We start from the raw sequence: 15594 nt of genomic DNA, 5'->3' as shown, positions 1-15594 counted from the left end.
TATTCTGAGACACTGATGTCATTTAAACCAGAATAATCTTACAAGGCTTTGATGTGGTCCACCTAAAATGGTACAGTAAGGTGTCATTCTAGCAAACGTGCAGTGCACGTGGAAGAGCGTTATCTTGATGGTAACGGTGCATTAAAAACATGTTATTGTGTCTTCAAGGTCCTGGTGTCAGAGGAATGGGAGGAAGTCAGGGTTAATGAAGCACTTTCCTATATCAACAGGTGTACACATTAAGTATAACCTTTGACTCATGCCGCTGTGTGTGTGTGAGAATGCAAGACAGACAGCTGGACATGCTGATGTAAGTGCCTTTGACATCACCTCTGTATAAACATTGTCAGAGCAAACATGTTATTGAGAAATATCTGTTTGAACTGGAAAAGCCTTCGCAGCTTCAATGGCTGACAGGTTCCTATTGGTCAAATCCACTCTGGACCAATCCACTCTACTTTACCCCTGATATCAAACTGCATTGTGGGTGTTCACATAATATATAGGATGTGAAGTGTAGATAAGCACCAGCCTGGTGTGTGTGTGTGTGTGTGTGTGTGTGTGTGTGTGTGTGTGTGTGTGTGTGTGTGTGTGTGTGTGTGTGTGTTTTCATCAAACCTGGTGGGAATATTACATAAAATAAGATAATCCTTTTTTAGTTCCACTATGGCAAAATTTACAGTATTACAGCAGCAAGTGTCAAAATAGACATTGGTTAGTAAGTTCAGTACTAAAGTGTAAAGAATGGAAAAAATGTGAATTTAATGAATCAAATATATAAAGTGTAAAAACAGGACAAAATGTGTGTTGTGAGAATATGTACAGTGCATGGATTACACACTGGTATTACTTGTACCTACAGATAAATAACTTAAGGAGCTGATCAGAGGTCGCGGAATATGATCCAAAATCACATCGTCCTAGAGACCAGCATTGAGAAAAGATAGACAATCTATTTATAAGAAAATAAATCATTAAATGATATCATATGGGCGAAGTCCGAAAATGACATCATCCACTGTTTCCTGTCAGAAAATGATGTATCATGTAGAAAAGCATTCATTTTATTATTGCAACACAATCTACAGCTTATCTTTATTAAACAATCATTATCATTGTACGGTCTGAATTATGTATGATGTCCTTATGAAATGGCTGTAATAAAGGCGGCGGTGCGTGACAGAGGTATATACAGTGCAAGATTTCAACAGTTGCATGAATTAACTTGAACTTTTCTGTGATAAATAACAGTTTCATTTTTGGTTGGGTAACTCTGTCACACTTTACAATACTAGCATTAATATGCATTTACCAATATTTAACTAATATCTGCTTCACATATGTTTGTTTTTATATAATTTTTCCAGTCTTCTCCACCCAATTAAGGCACTTTACAGTCAGATTCACTCATACAGAGCTTCCATAGTTTATATCTGTCTTTTCTATCTCACACCATTCAATGCAGACTGGAGGAGCCGAAGATTGAACTAAGTACCTTCTCGTAGTGGACGACCCTCTCTACCTCCTGAGCCGCAGCCCCCCATCATTTACTGTATTTCTCCTAAGGATTTCGATGAGATCTCGTCTATGTGTTCGACTCCAAGTCAATTTTCTGGCATTTTATTCTTCATTGGTGTTTGTTGGGTCTTACTATGTAAAGTACCATGAGATACTGTATGTTATGATTTGGCACCATACAAATACAATTGAACTGAATTGAATTAAGTGAGCTGTGTTTGCATAGGTCATAGGTCCACAGGTAAATGGAGCAGCAACATTACACATGCAAACAAACCTCAACAAGTGGGAAATGTATACGTTTTTCCATTTCACAGGGCAAAAACCTTTAGGGATGAGGACTAACTGGTTGGTTTTGCAGTTACCGTGTGGTCCACCTACACTCAAGTGTATAGCAAACGAGCAGCTGCCTCCTGGAGCTGTGGGCGCCTCTGAAGTCTAAACCTGAATAAAATGTAAACACAAGATTCAAAATATCAGTAAGGCATCATACACACTCAGAAAGAATGAAGTGAGTTTAGTGAGAGAGAGAAAGAGAGAGAGGCTCCAAACATCTTAAACGCCTTCTGCTCAGATGACTGTGAACAAACTGGACTTCTAGTACTGAAGGTGTGATTGTTATTGTTGCCACGCACACCAACCAGTGTTTGCAGTTTTACCAGTTGAACCGGGATCAAGACGTACAGCCTAGTACAGTTCTAAAAGTTTCACCAAAGTTTCAATGGTATGTGTGTGTGTGTGTTCTTCTGAGGTCATTAACAGAGATCCACATACGTATGTTACGGACGTACGGACGTACGGACAATGAGAAGAAGAAGAATGCCGTTATTGTCATGGAACAGGGTGTACAATGATATTATAGAGAATGGCACCCATGGAAACACACAAGTATATCTCATCATTTATCATTTAGTCTCACCACATAGCTTTTGGTTCTAAATGTCCTTCACCAGCTAACTTGACTGGAGCTCTGGTGATGAATGGACAGTTTGAAATGTCAAAGAAAAGTGGTGGTTGAACATAAAAGCCGGCCACACTGATGCAGTATAAAGTATATACAGTGCAGTGAGTACTTCTATAGATTGTTATGCATCCGAAGGTTTGCAGCCTGATGAGACTTCTGAGAGAAATCTACTATGCTCGTACTATGCTGTCATCTGCTGGATGAGTGGAGATGCTGCGTATGGAACAACTTGAGGTGGCAGCACAGCATGCTGTCAATTCTTGGATTTGCAGCCACATTATCTCCCAGTTCCAGAAGTGATGTAGCCAGACCAAAATGTTTTTTCTTCGCAGATGGAACCTGTCACAGTCACTGCAATACCTGAAATCAGCTCATTTAAATTCAGCTTCAATGATAGAGACATAGCATAGTTTATTTTATCATCACTTGTGCTGTGGTCACAACCAGCAGCTTTCATTCATTCTTGTTATGTCATCTTATGACCAATTAGCATTTAACCATTTTATTTGAGAGTTATAAGTTTAAGAAATTAGGACAATATGTTGAATATCCACATGTTGAAAGGTCCTCCACTGTATTGATGATGAATTGCCAAACCAGCAGCAGATGTCTAAGTGTCAGTTGTGTACCTGTCAGAGTTATCTATGGAGCTTTTTGATCTCATTCATTTTATTCATATTGAATCTGACTTTGTACATATTTTGGAGTGCATTTCCTTTTTTGTGTGTTGAACTGTAGATTTTCTGGATTTAGGTTTATCTTTCTCTAGATTTTAGGAGGGCTTTCACATTTTACTATATTATCATAAATGAAATAGTTAAATGGATAAGAGAAGAGATGTAGAACTTTACATGATGCTTAGAAAGCTGAGTGTTTACTGAAGCAGCTGATCCCAGAGCTGTGGATGTTGATGTAGATCAAACTAAGACAATAAACATCCAATCAACTGCAAATTAAGTTTTAAACCTTGTCACTGAGGCGAGAAACACTCCTGCTGTTTGTTGGAGGAATACAAGGCTGTAGATCTCCATTATAAACCTGCCTGAGCGTGTAGATGTGTAAATGTAACACCAGCATCTGACATTTGACAATCACACTCACTGTCTCCTTGTTTCCTGATTTCTTTGAATGCAACTTTAACATCTTTTTGGTCCCATCTAACACAGTAAGACCATCCTGACAGCCCCTCTCTGCACAAAGTAAATAATGGACGGATGATGACATGACTTACAATCCACCACTCTATTTATTTCACAATCTGTCTTTTCTCATCTATGTTGTAAATATTGTTATTTGGTTGATGCGCTCTGCTACTCTGCACACATTTTATTTGGAAAATGTGAAATGTTTACAATACGTATTCACACACACTCCATACTGTTGAAGTGCTTACTTAATTTGCAACAAATGGCACACTGCATATTTAAACATGTATAGTTTTTGTTTTGTATTGTCAATGTCAATTTTATTTATATAGCACATTTAAAACAAACTGGTTGACCAAAGTGCTTCACAATTGCAAGGTACAACAAGAAGACTGTAACACGCCATACATCAGAGTAAAAAATAAATAATATAGAAAGTAGAATAATTAGTATTAGTAATGAGTATAATAATATTGCATTGTAGTTGACTTTTTTATAGTAAGCTCTTTCTACCTTGCTTTTATTTTAATGTAACTATTGCACTGTTGACCCTGTGTTAACTACCTGAGACAAATAAAACTTGGAACACTCAGCATCTCCTGCACTTCTGTCCTTGTCCCTGGTCCTCCTGTACAGCAGGTGGCGCCATACACCTCTCTTGCTGGTGTGTGATATCGAGAGAGAAGTGTCTCCCGGCGTGTGTGGAGTTAGAAAGTCAATGAATCCGTTTGGGTCTTGAACTGAAGAATCATGTTTTCTGTCAGTGTCCTGCGGAGGTTTCGACCCTGCCTCGTGTCGGCCTCGCTCCGGTACACTGTGGTCTCGGCCGGACAGCACGCGCCGCTGTGTCCCGGCTCTTTAATCGGAGCAGTTAGCCGGAAACAGCTACATGTTGTCAGAAGGTCGTGCCTCAGTCTTAACAGCAAGGTATTTGACTCCGGACGGACACGCGTGTTCCCCACAGACACACAGTGCACCCATTGAACGAATGCTTCACCTGAGATCTTTACACGGCTAATGCTACCAGCGCTTGTATAGATTAGCTTAGTTAGCACTAGCCGCTCAGATCGATCTGGCTGGAATTGACTGCTCATGCCTGATGGACTGTGGGATGTCTGCTCGATTACTTCACCTCCACAGTGACTGCAGACTGTTACAGACATGTTACAGTTAATTAACATTCTTTACACAAAGAACACCAGGATTACTTCCTGTGGTCATTGTGCAGGGAATAGTGGGACAATGAAATGTCCTGCAGGAGCTTTATTTGAGGAAACTGTTTTTTCCTCATGCAAACATGCAGGACTGTTTCTGCATTCACTTGGAGTTGTTGCATCAGAATAAATAATCGAAAGAAGAAAACTTCTGTCATCATATGTTGACTTAAATTGCTGTTCCTATGTAACCTGTGGCTGTACTACCCTGGATCCTGCAGCCTGTTTGTAACATTGGAAACACGAGCCAACTATTGTACAGTCAGCCAACTTGTAGTGTGTGTGTGTGTGCACGTGTGCACGCTCCCTACTGAAGTTGAATTTAATATTATAAAGACTAGCTGACAGTTGTCAGATAGACAGACCGGTGGTTTTTCAGGTTTGGAAGCAAACAGCAGCTATTTCTCTGGTGTGGGTGTGGGTGCTTCATCACAGAACATCAGATGCCAGTCAGTGCCAAAGCCAGCTTTGTTTTCACGCGTGTCCTCTGTTTCTTTGTTGCAGGTGCGGCCTCTTTGTCCGTCCACCCGCTCTCTCTCTGTGCAGACACACTCTGAGGAGGGGAACCTCATTTACACTGGCACCCTGGGCAGTGCTGTTAGAGGTGAGACACCGTTTTCTGAAAGAAAAAAATAACTTGAGTCTTAAATCTGGGCCCAAGATTATATGTTGGTTAATTATCTGTGAGGATGACTTCCTGTTAAAGGAAAAAGTCTTGACGTCATTGTTGTTGTCTCTTAAATATTTAGAAGTTTCACCAACAGCCTGACTAACTTGTGGACGGTTTTAAATAGACAGAGTGGGAAAGCTCCAAACACAAATGACTTCTTATCCTCCTGATCTTTAGATCTTTATGTTTTTTATTAGGAAAAAAGGATTTCTATCAAAAAAATATATTAAGTGCATGTTGCTGACCGGATCGCTGTCAGATCCTGTGGAAATAGTGAGTCTGGTTTCCCAGTGATCTGATTGGTCACAGCAGTAACCATGATGATAAGCTTGGTATGAAGTGAACAAGCTTTCTAGGAGTCGGGACTTTAAAAAAAACAGAGTTAAACCTGATTCATAGCACAGGCCCTGCGAGGCCTCTGTAGTGGGCCCATTGTTAACAGTAACATAAATGAAGTTACTGTTTTAAATGTAGAGTTAATGCATTATAACTTAATTTACAGTCACATAATTCTACAGTGAGTGACGTCCACCTGGTGCTGATGGATAAAATGGATGCATGGCTGATGAATACAGCATGTGAAGAAGTGTATCTATAGTAACTGAATCCTCCTCTCTCTCTGTCAGGGGTGAAGATGTTCTCATACAGCACCAGCGGGGCCAGCCTCTTCCTCATGCCTCAAATCCTCCTGAAGACTGGACTCGGCGTCCAGAGCTTGGCCCTGCAGGTCGCTTTCTGTGGCGTCATCGGCTTCTTCACCTTCCTCACCCCCGCCTTCCTCCACTTCATCACCAAAGGCTACGTGGTCCGTCTGTATCACAACCCGGACAAAGACACCTACACTGCCATCACCTACAGTGTCTTCCTCACAGAAAAAAAGTACACGTTTCACCAGAGCCAGGTCAGGATCCCGGACGTCAGCAAGATGTTCACCACCTTTTACGTCAACAACTTTGGGATGCTGGTAAACCCAGACCTGTTCCCCATCCCACACAACTACAATCACCTGATGGGCTACGATAAACCCTTCAACTTCAACACAGATGACATGGACAGACCCGATAAGAGCTGAGAGACTGAAGGCCGATTGACTGAGGTGTTGGCGTATGAATGACATCCTCAACTCTGAACTGCTCAATACACACACTCTGTTTCTACCAGGGTGGAACATCTACTGAAGACTTGACAGTTAAAGTAATCTCTCAACTTGATTTGATTTTTCATTTTTTTGTCAATGATGGATGTTTCATGCAAATAAATTATAACTAAATTATCATGACCTGTTTTTTGTGATAACACGGTTTTTTTAAATGTAATTTTATCCCAGCATTTTTTTCTACAAGCAAATGTTTTCACTTTCTTCATAAGCATTAAAAATAGGATGAATATGAAGGATATAGTTATTTTTGTATTTTCTCAACAAACTGCACATCATTTCAAATTTTTTATTAAATTAAACATTTCATTTCATTTCATTTCATTTTCAATGTTAAATGAATCAGATCCAGAAAAGTTCCAACATTAGAATCATGGTTAGCTGGGTGAATATAATGGAAAATGCTGTCATTTGAGTTTCTGTTAATACTTTCTCAAAACAGCACATGTTCATAATTTTTTTTTCTGATAACATAACTTATGCCTGTAATTTGGAGTCTTTGGCATCTCACTCTGACCATCACCACAGTTCTTCCTCTGTCCTCGAAACATCAACAAAGTCATGAGTCAGACCTCAGGTGGCAAGGAAGGCCTCTGCTTCTTAAGCGATAAAAGTAATTCACTTTACTTAGTTTACAACCAAGAGGAACAGTGTTTAATCCGAGATGAACCTAAGGTTTGCATGCTCAATGATTTCATCAGGAGGCTGAGTCGAGCACAAAAACAGTGAAACTACAGAGGGACAGACAGAGAGCCTCTCACAAACTAATGTTATTCGAGCCCCAGCAGCAGTTTAAAGTAAAAAACCTGCAAATGGAAGAAGTTAATGAAGAGACACCACATTAATGAAAGATGAAGTATATAAGTTCATATCTCTGATGGTTTTACTGATATACAGAGGAAGCAACGCTCCAAATACTGACAAATATTAAAAGACTTTATTTATAAAACAAAATGAAACTGTGGAAAACCAAGATGTCACATTTGTTCTATAATATTCTAGTGAATCTTTGTTAAAGTAAAAAAGCTAAAGGTTAGAGCCTGGCTGACGCTGTCACCATGACAACAGTAGCTTCCTGTCTGCTCCCCAGCTGAAGTGACCGAGCGCTGACATGGCGTGTGTTCAGGAACAAGTGTTATCATGTGTGGTGTCTGGAGACCTGGACACCATCAGACAGTGTTTACAGGCTGAGCGGGACGCGGACGAGCCGCAGGAAAACCGTTGTTTCAGCAAGAAGGACGAGTTCGGGAGAAGCGCTTTGTTAATCGCCTCCATGTTGGGAAAGAGCGACATCGTCCGAGAGCTGCTGAGAGGAGGAGCTCAGGTGAACGAGCAGACTGAGAGAGGTGCGACCTGGATCATGTTATACTATATATACTACTATATATACTACAGATTATACTATATATACCATAGATTATACTATATATACCATAGATTATACTATATATACTACAGATGATACTATATATACTATAGATTATACTCTTTATACTATATATACTACAGATGATACTATATATACCATAGATTATACTATATATACTATAGATTATACTATATATACTACAGATGATACTATATATACTATAGATACTATATATACTATAGATTATACTATATATATACTATAGATTATACTATATATACTACAGATGATACTATATATACTATAGATTATACTCTTTATACTATATATACTACAGATGATACATATATACTATAGATTATACTATATATACCATAGATTATACTATATATACTATAGATTATACTCTTTATACTATATATACTATAGATTATACTCGTTATACTATATATACTACAGATGATACTATATATACTATAGATTATGCTCTTTATACTATATATACTATAGATTATACTATATATACCATATATTATACTATATATACTAAAGATTATACTATATGTACTATAGATTATACTATATATTATATGACATATAACAGGCTTCTGTTTATCAAGGACAAACTCTGTTAATAAATCTATATATATATATATCTGTATCATTGATTTACTCAGCAGTTCTTCATTTATTTCTGTTTCTACATGTATTTATTATTTTATTTATGTATTTACTGTATCTCTACATTTATTGACTCTGTATTTCTACATCTATTAATTTCAGTATTTCTACATTTATTTATCTCACTTCTTTGTCCTTCCTAACTGTTCAGGTTTAATCAGGTTGACAGTCTATTAACATGAAGAGAAAAAGATACTGAACACTTGACGGCTGTAAAAGCAGATGTAGTGCTGTATGAATGTGTGTGAATGTAACTTGTAGTGTCAAACTCGATAAGACTAGAAAAGTGTGATATAAATACAGTTTATTTTTCATTCACTTGATCACCTTTGTGTCTCAGGTTATTCGTCACTGCACCTCGCGGCTTGTTGGGGTCACCTGGAGACAGTGAGGACTCTGCTTGAACTGGAGGCGGACACACAGGCCACAACCTTCAGAGGGGAGAGGCCTTCAGACCTGGCTCGGAGATACTCCAAGGCAGACTGTGTCGACTGTCTCATCCTGGCAGGTGTGGGCCGGTGGCGTTACGCTCTTCTCTTCAGAAACCTTTGATTTGTGAAGATGTATACCTCTGTTAACTTGTGTGTATGTTTATCTTCACACAGAAGCTAAACAGGACCTGGTGTCATATCTAGCCTTCGTTAAGAACATTATTTCAGATTCAGAGAGGAAGATCACAAAAGAAGAGAAGGTAACACATTTCTTTAATTGGGATCAACCCTGAAATTAAAGATTATTTATTGGTCTAACAATTTTTAACATTTCATAAGTTGTAAATGGCCTGAGTTCAGCTCTGCCTCCCTGCAGGATCGCTGTGATGCTACCTCACAAGTTCAGCTTGAACCGTCTGCTCTAAGACTCTTTCTCACGCTGACCAAATAAATATAGTGTAGCTTGTCTTTTCTGACTTCATTAAATATCTCAGGTTTATCGTCATCCTACACTTGACAAAGCTACACAAGGGGAAACGAAATGTCCTTCCACATTGACGCCATGCAAATAGTCAGTGGTGAGAGAGGAGTGAGCATTCAACATATCAAATAATAATAACAAAGTTGTGTTTTTTACTTTCAGTAAAAGTCTAAATATCATTAACTCAAGAGAATCACAATGGGTGACAGATACTGGACCCAATGATGAAACCACAATTGTACCATAGGATGATACAGGAATACAGAAAAACCTGTCTGTCTGTTTATCCATGGCGTCAGTTATTATAAATACACGTGCAGTATTTGTGAGTGGCTCAGGGGGCAGGGAGGTCGAGCGGGTTGTGTATGTTTGTGTGTACAAAGGTTCAGAAGTTCAATCCCAGTGTACACTATATCTTGAGCAAGATACTGCAGGTAGATGCACTTGGTGAATGTGTGAATGGGCAGAACTGTATCACTTCAAGCAAAGTCCTACACAGACTTCTACTTTGACACATTCACAGAAATGTCAGTGTTTTGTTGTCTCTTTTTCTTCACTCTGAGTTGAATGTGTCTCTTCTTTGAATTCCTGAACAGAACATCTGTGTGCGCGAATGTTCTGCCAAGTCAGACTGGATTCAGAGTATCAAACACCCAGCAGTGTCAGACTTCATCGCCCAGAGGAAAGACATAGAAGACGCTCTGCAGCCTGTTCTCAGCAGGTTGTCAGGTCAGTCTGAGTCTTAGTACAGTAATGTACAGAATCAGTTTCCTTCCCTAATGTAGCACCTATTAAACTGATCGGACTGTATTTGTGGTAAATGGGTAGGTTCTCCACCAGAATGTGTTCATTTATCAGCTTCTTATCTGGTGAATGATGCTAACTGTAAATGTGTACCACTGAAAAGTGTACACTATGGTCCCTTGGAATGTGTAGTGTCAGACTATCTGTAGGACTTAATCCATCCATCCATTATCCACCAGGTATTCTCTGAGGGTCGTGTTGGGAGCTTGAGCCAAGCAGGACTTTGTTCTATTGTCTATCACTTGTTAAACTCTATTAACATTATTAGACATTATCTTCGTAGTTAACTAGTCCTAAGTCTTTCTGAATAATAACTCCATTTAGTGATTGTTGTCAACTGGTATTCTGTCCTCTATATTCTACACAGTATGCTCTTATGTACACTTTATGTTTAGAATAAATGTTAAAAAACTGAAATGTGTAATTTTGTTGAATCAAAGTTAAACGTAACATGAGAATATAAATGAATCTATGAATCTGAGAAAAAAATCTGCTGTTTCTTACCACATCACTTGAAACAAAGACATGAGTGCTCATTGGGGGAAAGTTATGGTTTGGGTGTGAAAGGTCAGGCCTCCGCCCACAAAGCATCCAGGAGCTGTGCCCTTTGTTATGTACTCAACTGTTTGTTAAAGGTTCAGTGTGCAAGATTTAGGTTAAAGAGATCTGTTGGCAGAAAATAATGCAATCTGATTCATGTTTTTCCACGAGTCTGTTTTTTTACTAGTGTGTTTCATTTAATGTTCAGATGAAACACATTTTAGATTTTAGTTTAGATTCTAAACTGTACAAATAGTTGTCTTTATCCTAGAATGGTCCCTTTATATTTAACTACTGTATATTTACATCTGGTCCTCTCTACAGAGGCCCCATGTTTTTTACAGTAGCCCAAGATGGACAAACTTAAACCTTTTAAAGTTTTTAAGACAACTGAAGGTTTCCACAGGTTCTCTGTCATGTTTGGAAGGGGAGGGTGAGGTGAGGGGTGTTCAGCTGCAACATAAAACCTCACCACTAGATATCACTACATTCTACACACTGAACCTTCAAGTTAATGTGTTTTTGTTTTCTTTATCTATTCTGCACACATTTGGATCAGTATCTTAAACCAGCCTCAGTTTGTAACTCAATACTAATTGAGTTAATTAAACTCAAACTGACTTAAGAAAAAGTTTTTATATTAGTATATCCTATATGTTTGTCCTTTTGAGTCTCACTGACAGTAGCATCCAGTCAGTTGGATTACTTAGACTTCCAAGACTATATTATAAGTGCATTATGGGAGGTAAGTGTAGCTGAGCCTGAATACAAACACAACCATGTGAATCAGAGATCATGATGGTGGATCATGATTGACGTGGTGGCAGCTGATCGTGGACTATGAATACAACAAGACTGCTTCATATACAATATGCCTACTCACATATTCTGCCATTGCAGGCAATAATTCCTCAATAGCAATTGTCATTGCTGCTCCCTTCATCTCTATGAGACATTTCCTTTTACTTTACACATTGACAGACCTTTCTATTATTTTGTTGAAGCGTTCAGTTACACGCTGCATCTATTGGCACTTCTGACTTCCCGTGGAGAGGGATCCCTCACTCTGAGGTTTCTGTTATGGTTTGGATTGTGTTGTTTTCTCCTTTCCCTCCTTTTCTGTTTCCTTGCAGTAGTGTGGCCGGAGGCGTGGCTGGCTTCCTCTGTCTCTGCAGACGAGACACACCTGCAGACTCTCGTTCCACCTAATCTCCCGCTCCATAAAAGCCTGCTCTCCTCACCACACCTGTGCCATGTGATTTCTGCTCACGTGGTACACTCTGTGGCTCCTGTGTTCAAGTTTCGCAAGTTCTTTTCAAATTCAGTTCTCCAGTGTTTGTTTTGCTTGTTTGACATACTGAACCTTTTGTCTTGTGTATTTTGACTGCAGTGAAGGCCTTCCTGTTAACCAGTGTTTCAGTGTTTCCTGCATTCAGCCTTCTGCCATCACCACCTGCCTCTTTTAAGTGTTTTCAGTCTAAAGACTGTTACCTGCTGCTGTCTCTGTATTCTCTGTATTCCCACATAAAACTCAAAAGTCTATCATTTTCTTGTTGAGGATTAACGACAGAGCATGTTGCACCATGCTTAGTCCTATGAGACAAAATGTAATATGTGAATATGGGTTATACAAATAAAACTTGATTGATTGATTGACAACAGACAGCTGAGGCTGCACCATCGGCCAACTTCTGCCTGCTTACAATGATCTTCCTCCGCCTTAACAAATCTGCTCCATCCACTGCTGTGAGAGGCCTTCTGCTAGAGCCTCACTACAACAGCGGAATCTAAAACTTAACTTCGTCTGTCTGTGATCAGAGTTGATGTCAGAAAGTTGATTGTCCCATAGTTTTTTGTCGTTCTCTGGTAATTTGGATTTCCACACTTTATTTCACTATGGCTCTAGTGACTCATTTGTTTAATCATTCAAATATCATCTTAATGTGCTTAATACAGTCTTAATGTTCTTAAAGACAATCAGTTAAAATAAATGTCCTCTTATTTTAGTTGTAGTTTTACATATCCTTTCAGATCAGAGCCAGAGAACTCTGAACTGAGATCTTACCACTCCTGATTATGAGACTGATTCATTTGATTTATTTTTCTTCTATTGATCGTTGTGCCTCAATTTTGATCAAGAGCAAATTCTAAGAGTTCCGCTACAGGAAGATCTGTGCAATGTCAGTGTTGCTACAAATTGAATTTTGTGGAAAAGGAAATTCAATTGAAGATGTAATGTATGTGTAGATTTAACAAGGTCTTTCATTCTTCAGGATCCATGCACATCAAAAACAAGGAAATCTCAAACTTACAGCTGATCCCTGGACCAAGCCATTGGATTAAAAATCAGGTCAAAAAAGTCAAAAAACCACGAGTCAGTGGTTTCTGATGATTGAACACAAAGTGACTCTGCCAGGAGCGTGTGGCTTTCACAGCTCCACCGCTCAAAGCCTCAACGACAGGGCATTACACCTCATTTCAAAAGTTTTCACGTCCAGATGCAGCAGCACATCATGATCTTTTAAAATCTGCAGTTATGCCTCCTACTTTTTGTGAGGTAGAGTAAAAATTGATGCAGTGGAACCAGGGATATCATTTTTAATTCAACATGTTTTTCTTCCTGGGGCGGCTTCGGCTTGTGGTTCGTGGTTCGATCCCAGTCTTCCCCATCTGCATGCTGATGTGACCTCAGGCAAGATACTGATCCCTGAATTGCCCCACATAGGAAAAAGTGCTGCCCATAGATTCACTGTATGAATGTGTATGTGAATTGGTGAATGGCACTAACCTGTAAGGTAAAGAGCTTTGAGTGGTCATCAAAACTAGAAAAGTGCTAAATAAGTACAGACCTCGCACCATTTAAACCCTGGTACGCATGGTCTGACACTGGCTTTTGTTATTTTTGTAGCGATGAATGTTTAACAGACTCGAGCCTATAAATTCAGTCCGAAATGAGGAGCAGGCTGAAGCGGTCTGGTGAGTTCACATCTGAGTAATCAGGATAAATTGACACTGACTCACGTGATATCACCTGAGGCTGTATGTCAGACGTTACACTCTGGAGCCACCAAAGCTTTAGTCCAGAGGTCACCAACGGCACCAGGTAGCCCCCAAGGACCACATGAGTAGCCCGCAGGCCTGTTCTAAAAATAACACAACTTACCAGTGAGCTGTGTCTAAAATTTGATATGCATTTCTAATTAAATGTAATTATTTACTTTTTATGCTGTCAAATTTGTATTCTCATATTGAAGTTGACTATTGACTATGATTTGTTAAAATGGTTTATCAGTGGCTAGTGAAAATGGGACATTTTTCTTATGAAATGTCCTTCCCCAAAAAACCTGCGGACAGACAAAGTCTAAAATAGGTAGAAAGTTCCCTTTAATCATTTTGTATTTCAAAATGTCTTTCATGCAGTACACGTGTATTCAAATGTCCATTCAAACAATAGCCGTGCTATTTCAATGTCACTGGGAACAGTTTAATTGTTTATCATTCATTGTTATCAAAGCAAAACCTAAAGAAATCATGCTGAGAGCTGTGGCCAACGTCCTCATCCATCATCAATGTTGTGCAGATTAAAGGCACTCAAATCTTAAACTGAAACTCGGCACACAAACTCCCGACAGCTCCACCTGTGACACCGAAGCTGCTGACCTCTTTGAATTGAGCCACGTCATCCAGACAGGTCTTTATCTTTCTGACAGCTTCTCCTCCTCCTCCTCATTATCTATCATAATCTTCAGTCGGTGGCAGAACACGTTCTGAGTATTTAACCCTCGACACATATTTGTTTTATATCTATACAGGGTTTTTAACAACACACAGGGTGCTGAGACAAACAGAACATGAAACAAGTCACTCCTATCTTCAAGAAATTGAGATGAGTTTAAATTTCACATGGTTTCACGGCAAAAGTAACACAACCAACTTCATGTCTGAGTTTGTTTTTTTAACACAATGGAAATATTTGCTGTACAAGTGCCAGTTTAAACACACAGACACGCAGGACAGACAGTACAAAGACCCACTGTCCTCAGAAAGAGAGGCTGATCAAGCCAGAAGACATTTTCTGTGCTGTGAAAAGTGATCGCAACCATGCAAGTACACAATGTACTGTAACACAGTGTAGAGTCCAGTCTCCAATGGAATATTACGAGCAGGGAGAGATGTGTGACTGGTTGTGATAGCCCACAGTACGTTATTCAGTTAGACAGGAAGCTGGAAACAGAAGAGAGGTTCCATTCCAGATCGTTAAAGACAGTCCTCAACAGGACATTTCACATGTCTCTTCTTGACTGAGATTGTGTGAATGGGACATAGGGAATGGGACCAGTCTGTGGACAGGAAAGACATCGAATAGTCCAACCAAGCACAACAGTTTGTAATGGATATGTGATGGTGGTGGTTTGATAAAATACAACAAATAGAAACTTCATGGGTGTTTTTTAAGTTGTTCTGACTAATTAGACCTCTGCTCAGTAGAAGGCTTCAATAAACACTTTGCCATCATCATCATCATCATCGTTCTTGCACGCACTCAGCCAGGGAGAGTTAGGGAAACATAATGGGATACCTGAGAATAGATTTTTATCATCCTCAGGTGAAAAGGCAGTAA

General features: G+C 39.3%; 2 protein-coding genes across 4 annotated transcripts; both read left to right on the top strand.

Annotated features, from left to right (window-relative positions):
* The first annotated feature begins 4238 nt into the window (after positions 1-4238).
* Positions 4239-6785, top strand: tmem70 (transmembrane protein 70). Its single transcript, XM_020100349.2, has 3 exons — positions 4239-4554; positions 5346-5445; positions 6138-6785. Exons 1-3 carry the CDS (start codon positions 4378-4380, stop codon positions 6581-6583), a joined length of 723 nt encoding a protein of 240 aa, XP_019955908.2. The 5' UTR covers positions 4239-4377; the 3' UTR covers positions 6584-6785.
* Positions 6786-7740: 955 nt separating this feature from the next.
* Positions 7741-12503, top strand: ankrd45 (ankyrin repeat domain 45). 3 transcript variants are annotated; one of them, XM_020106801.2, is made up of 6 exons: positions 7741-8013; positions 9058-9225; positions 9323-9408; positions 10226-10358; positions 12107-12246; positions 12364-12503. In XM_020106801.2, the coding sequence occupies exons 1-6, from the start codon at positions 7779-7781 to the stop codon at positions 12364-12366; spliced, it is 765 nt and encodes a 254-aa protein (XP_019962360.2). In that variant the 5' UTR covers positions 7741-7778; the 3' UTR covers positions 12367-12503. The 3 variants fall into 3 exon arrangements, with proteins under 3 accessions (XP_019962360.2, XP_019962350.2, XP_069366877.1); XM_020106791.2 differs by having other exon boundaries at positions 12107-12496; XM_069510776.1 differs by lacking the exons at positions 9323-9408; positions 10226-10358 and having other exon boundaries at positions 12107-12496.
* Positions 12504-15594: the final 3091 nt, after the last annotated feature.

Source organism: Paralichthys olivaceus, chromosome 16, assembly GCF_024713975.1.
Source record: "Paralichthys olivaceus isolate ysfri-2021 chromosome 16, ASM2471397v2, whole genome shotgun sequence".
In the NCBI taxonomy this organism is placed as follows: domain Eukaryota; kingdom Metazoa; phylum Chordata; class Actinopteri; order Pleuronectiformes; family Paralichthyidae; genus Paralichthys; species Paralichthys olivaceus.
The sequence above is the reverse complement of the archived record's forward strand: the minus strand, read 5'-3'. Positions and strand labels throughout refer to the sequence as shown.

Excerpts from the sequence above, each read along its gene's own strand:
- tmem70 (XM_020100349.2), top strand. The coding sequence starts at position 4,378 with ATGTTTTCTGTCAGTGTCCTGCGGAGGTTTCGACCCTGCCTCGTGTCG. Across the intron at positions 4,555-5,345 it reads GCCTCAGTCTTAACAGCAAG|GTGCGGCCTCTTTGTCCGTC; the intron begins GTATTTGACTCC and ends TCTTTGTTGCAG. Across the intron at positions 5,446-6,137 it reads CCTGGGCAGTGCTGTTAGAG|GGGTGAAGATGTTCTCATAC; the intron begins GTGAGACACCGT and ends TCTCTCTGTCAG.
- ankrd45 (XM_020106791.2), top strand. The coding sequence starts at position 7,779 with ATGGCGTGTGTTCAGGAACAAGTGTTATCATGTGTGGTGTCTGGAGAC. Across the intron at positions 8,014-9,057 it reads GAACGAGCAGACTGAGAGAG|GTTATTCGTCACTGCACCTC; the intron begins GTGCGACCTGGA and ends TTTGTGTCTCAG. Across the intron at positions 10,359-12,106 it reads TGTTCTCAGCAGGTTGTCAG|TAGTGTGGCCGGAGGCGTGG; the intron begins GTCAGTCTGAGT and ends GTTTCCTTGCAG.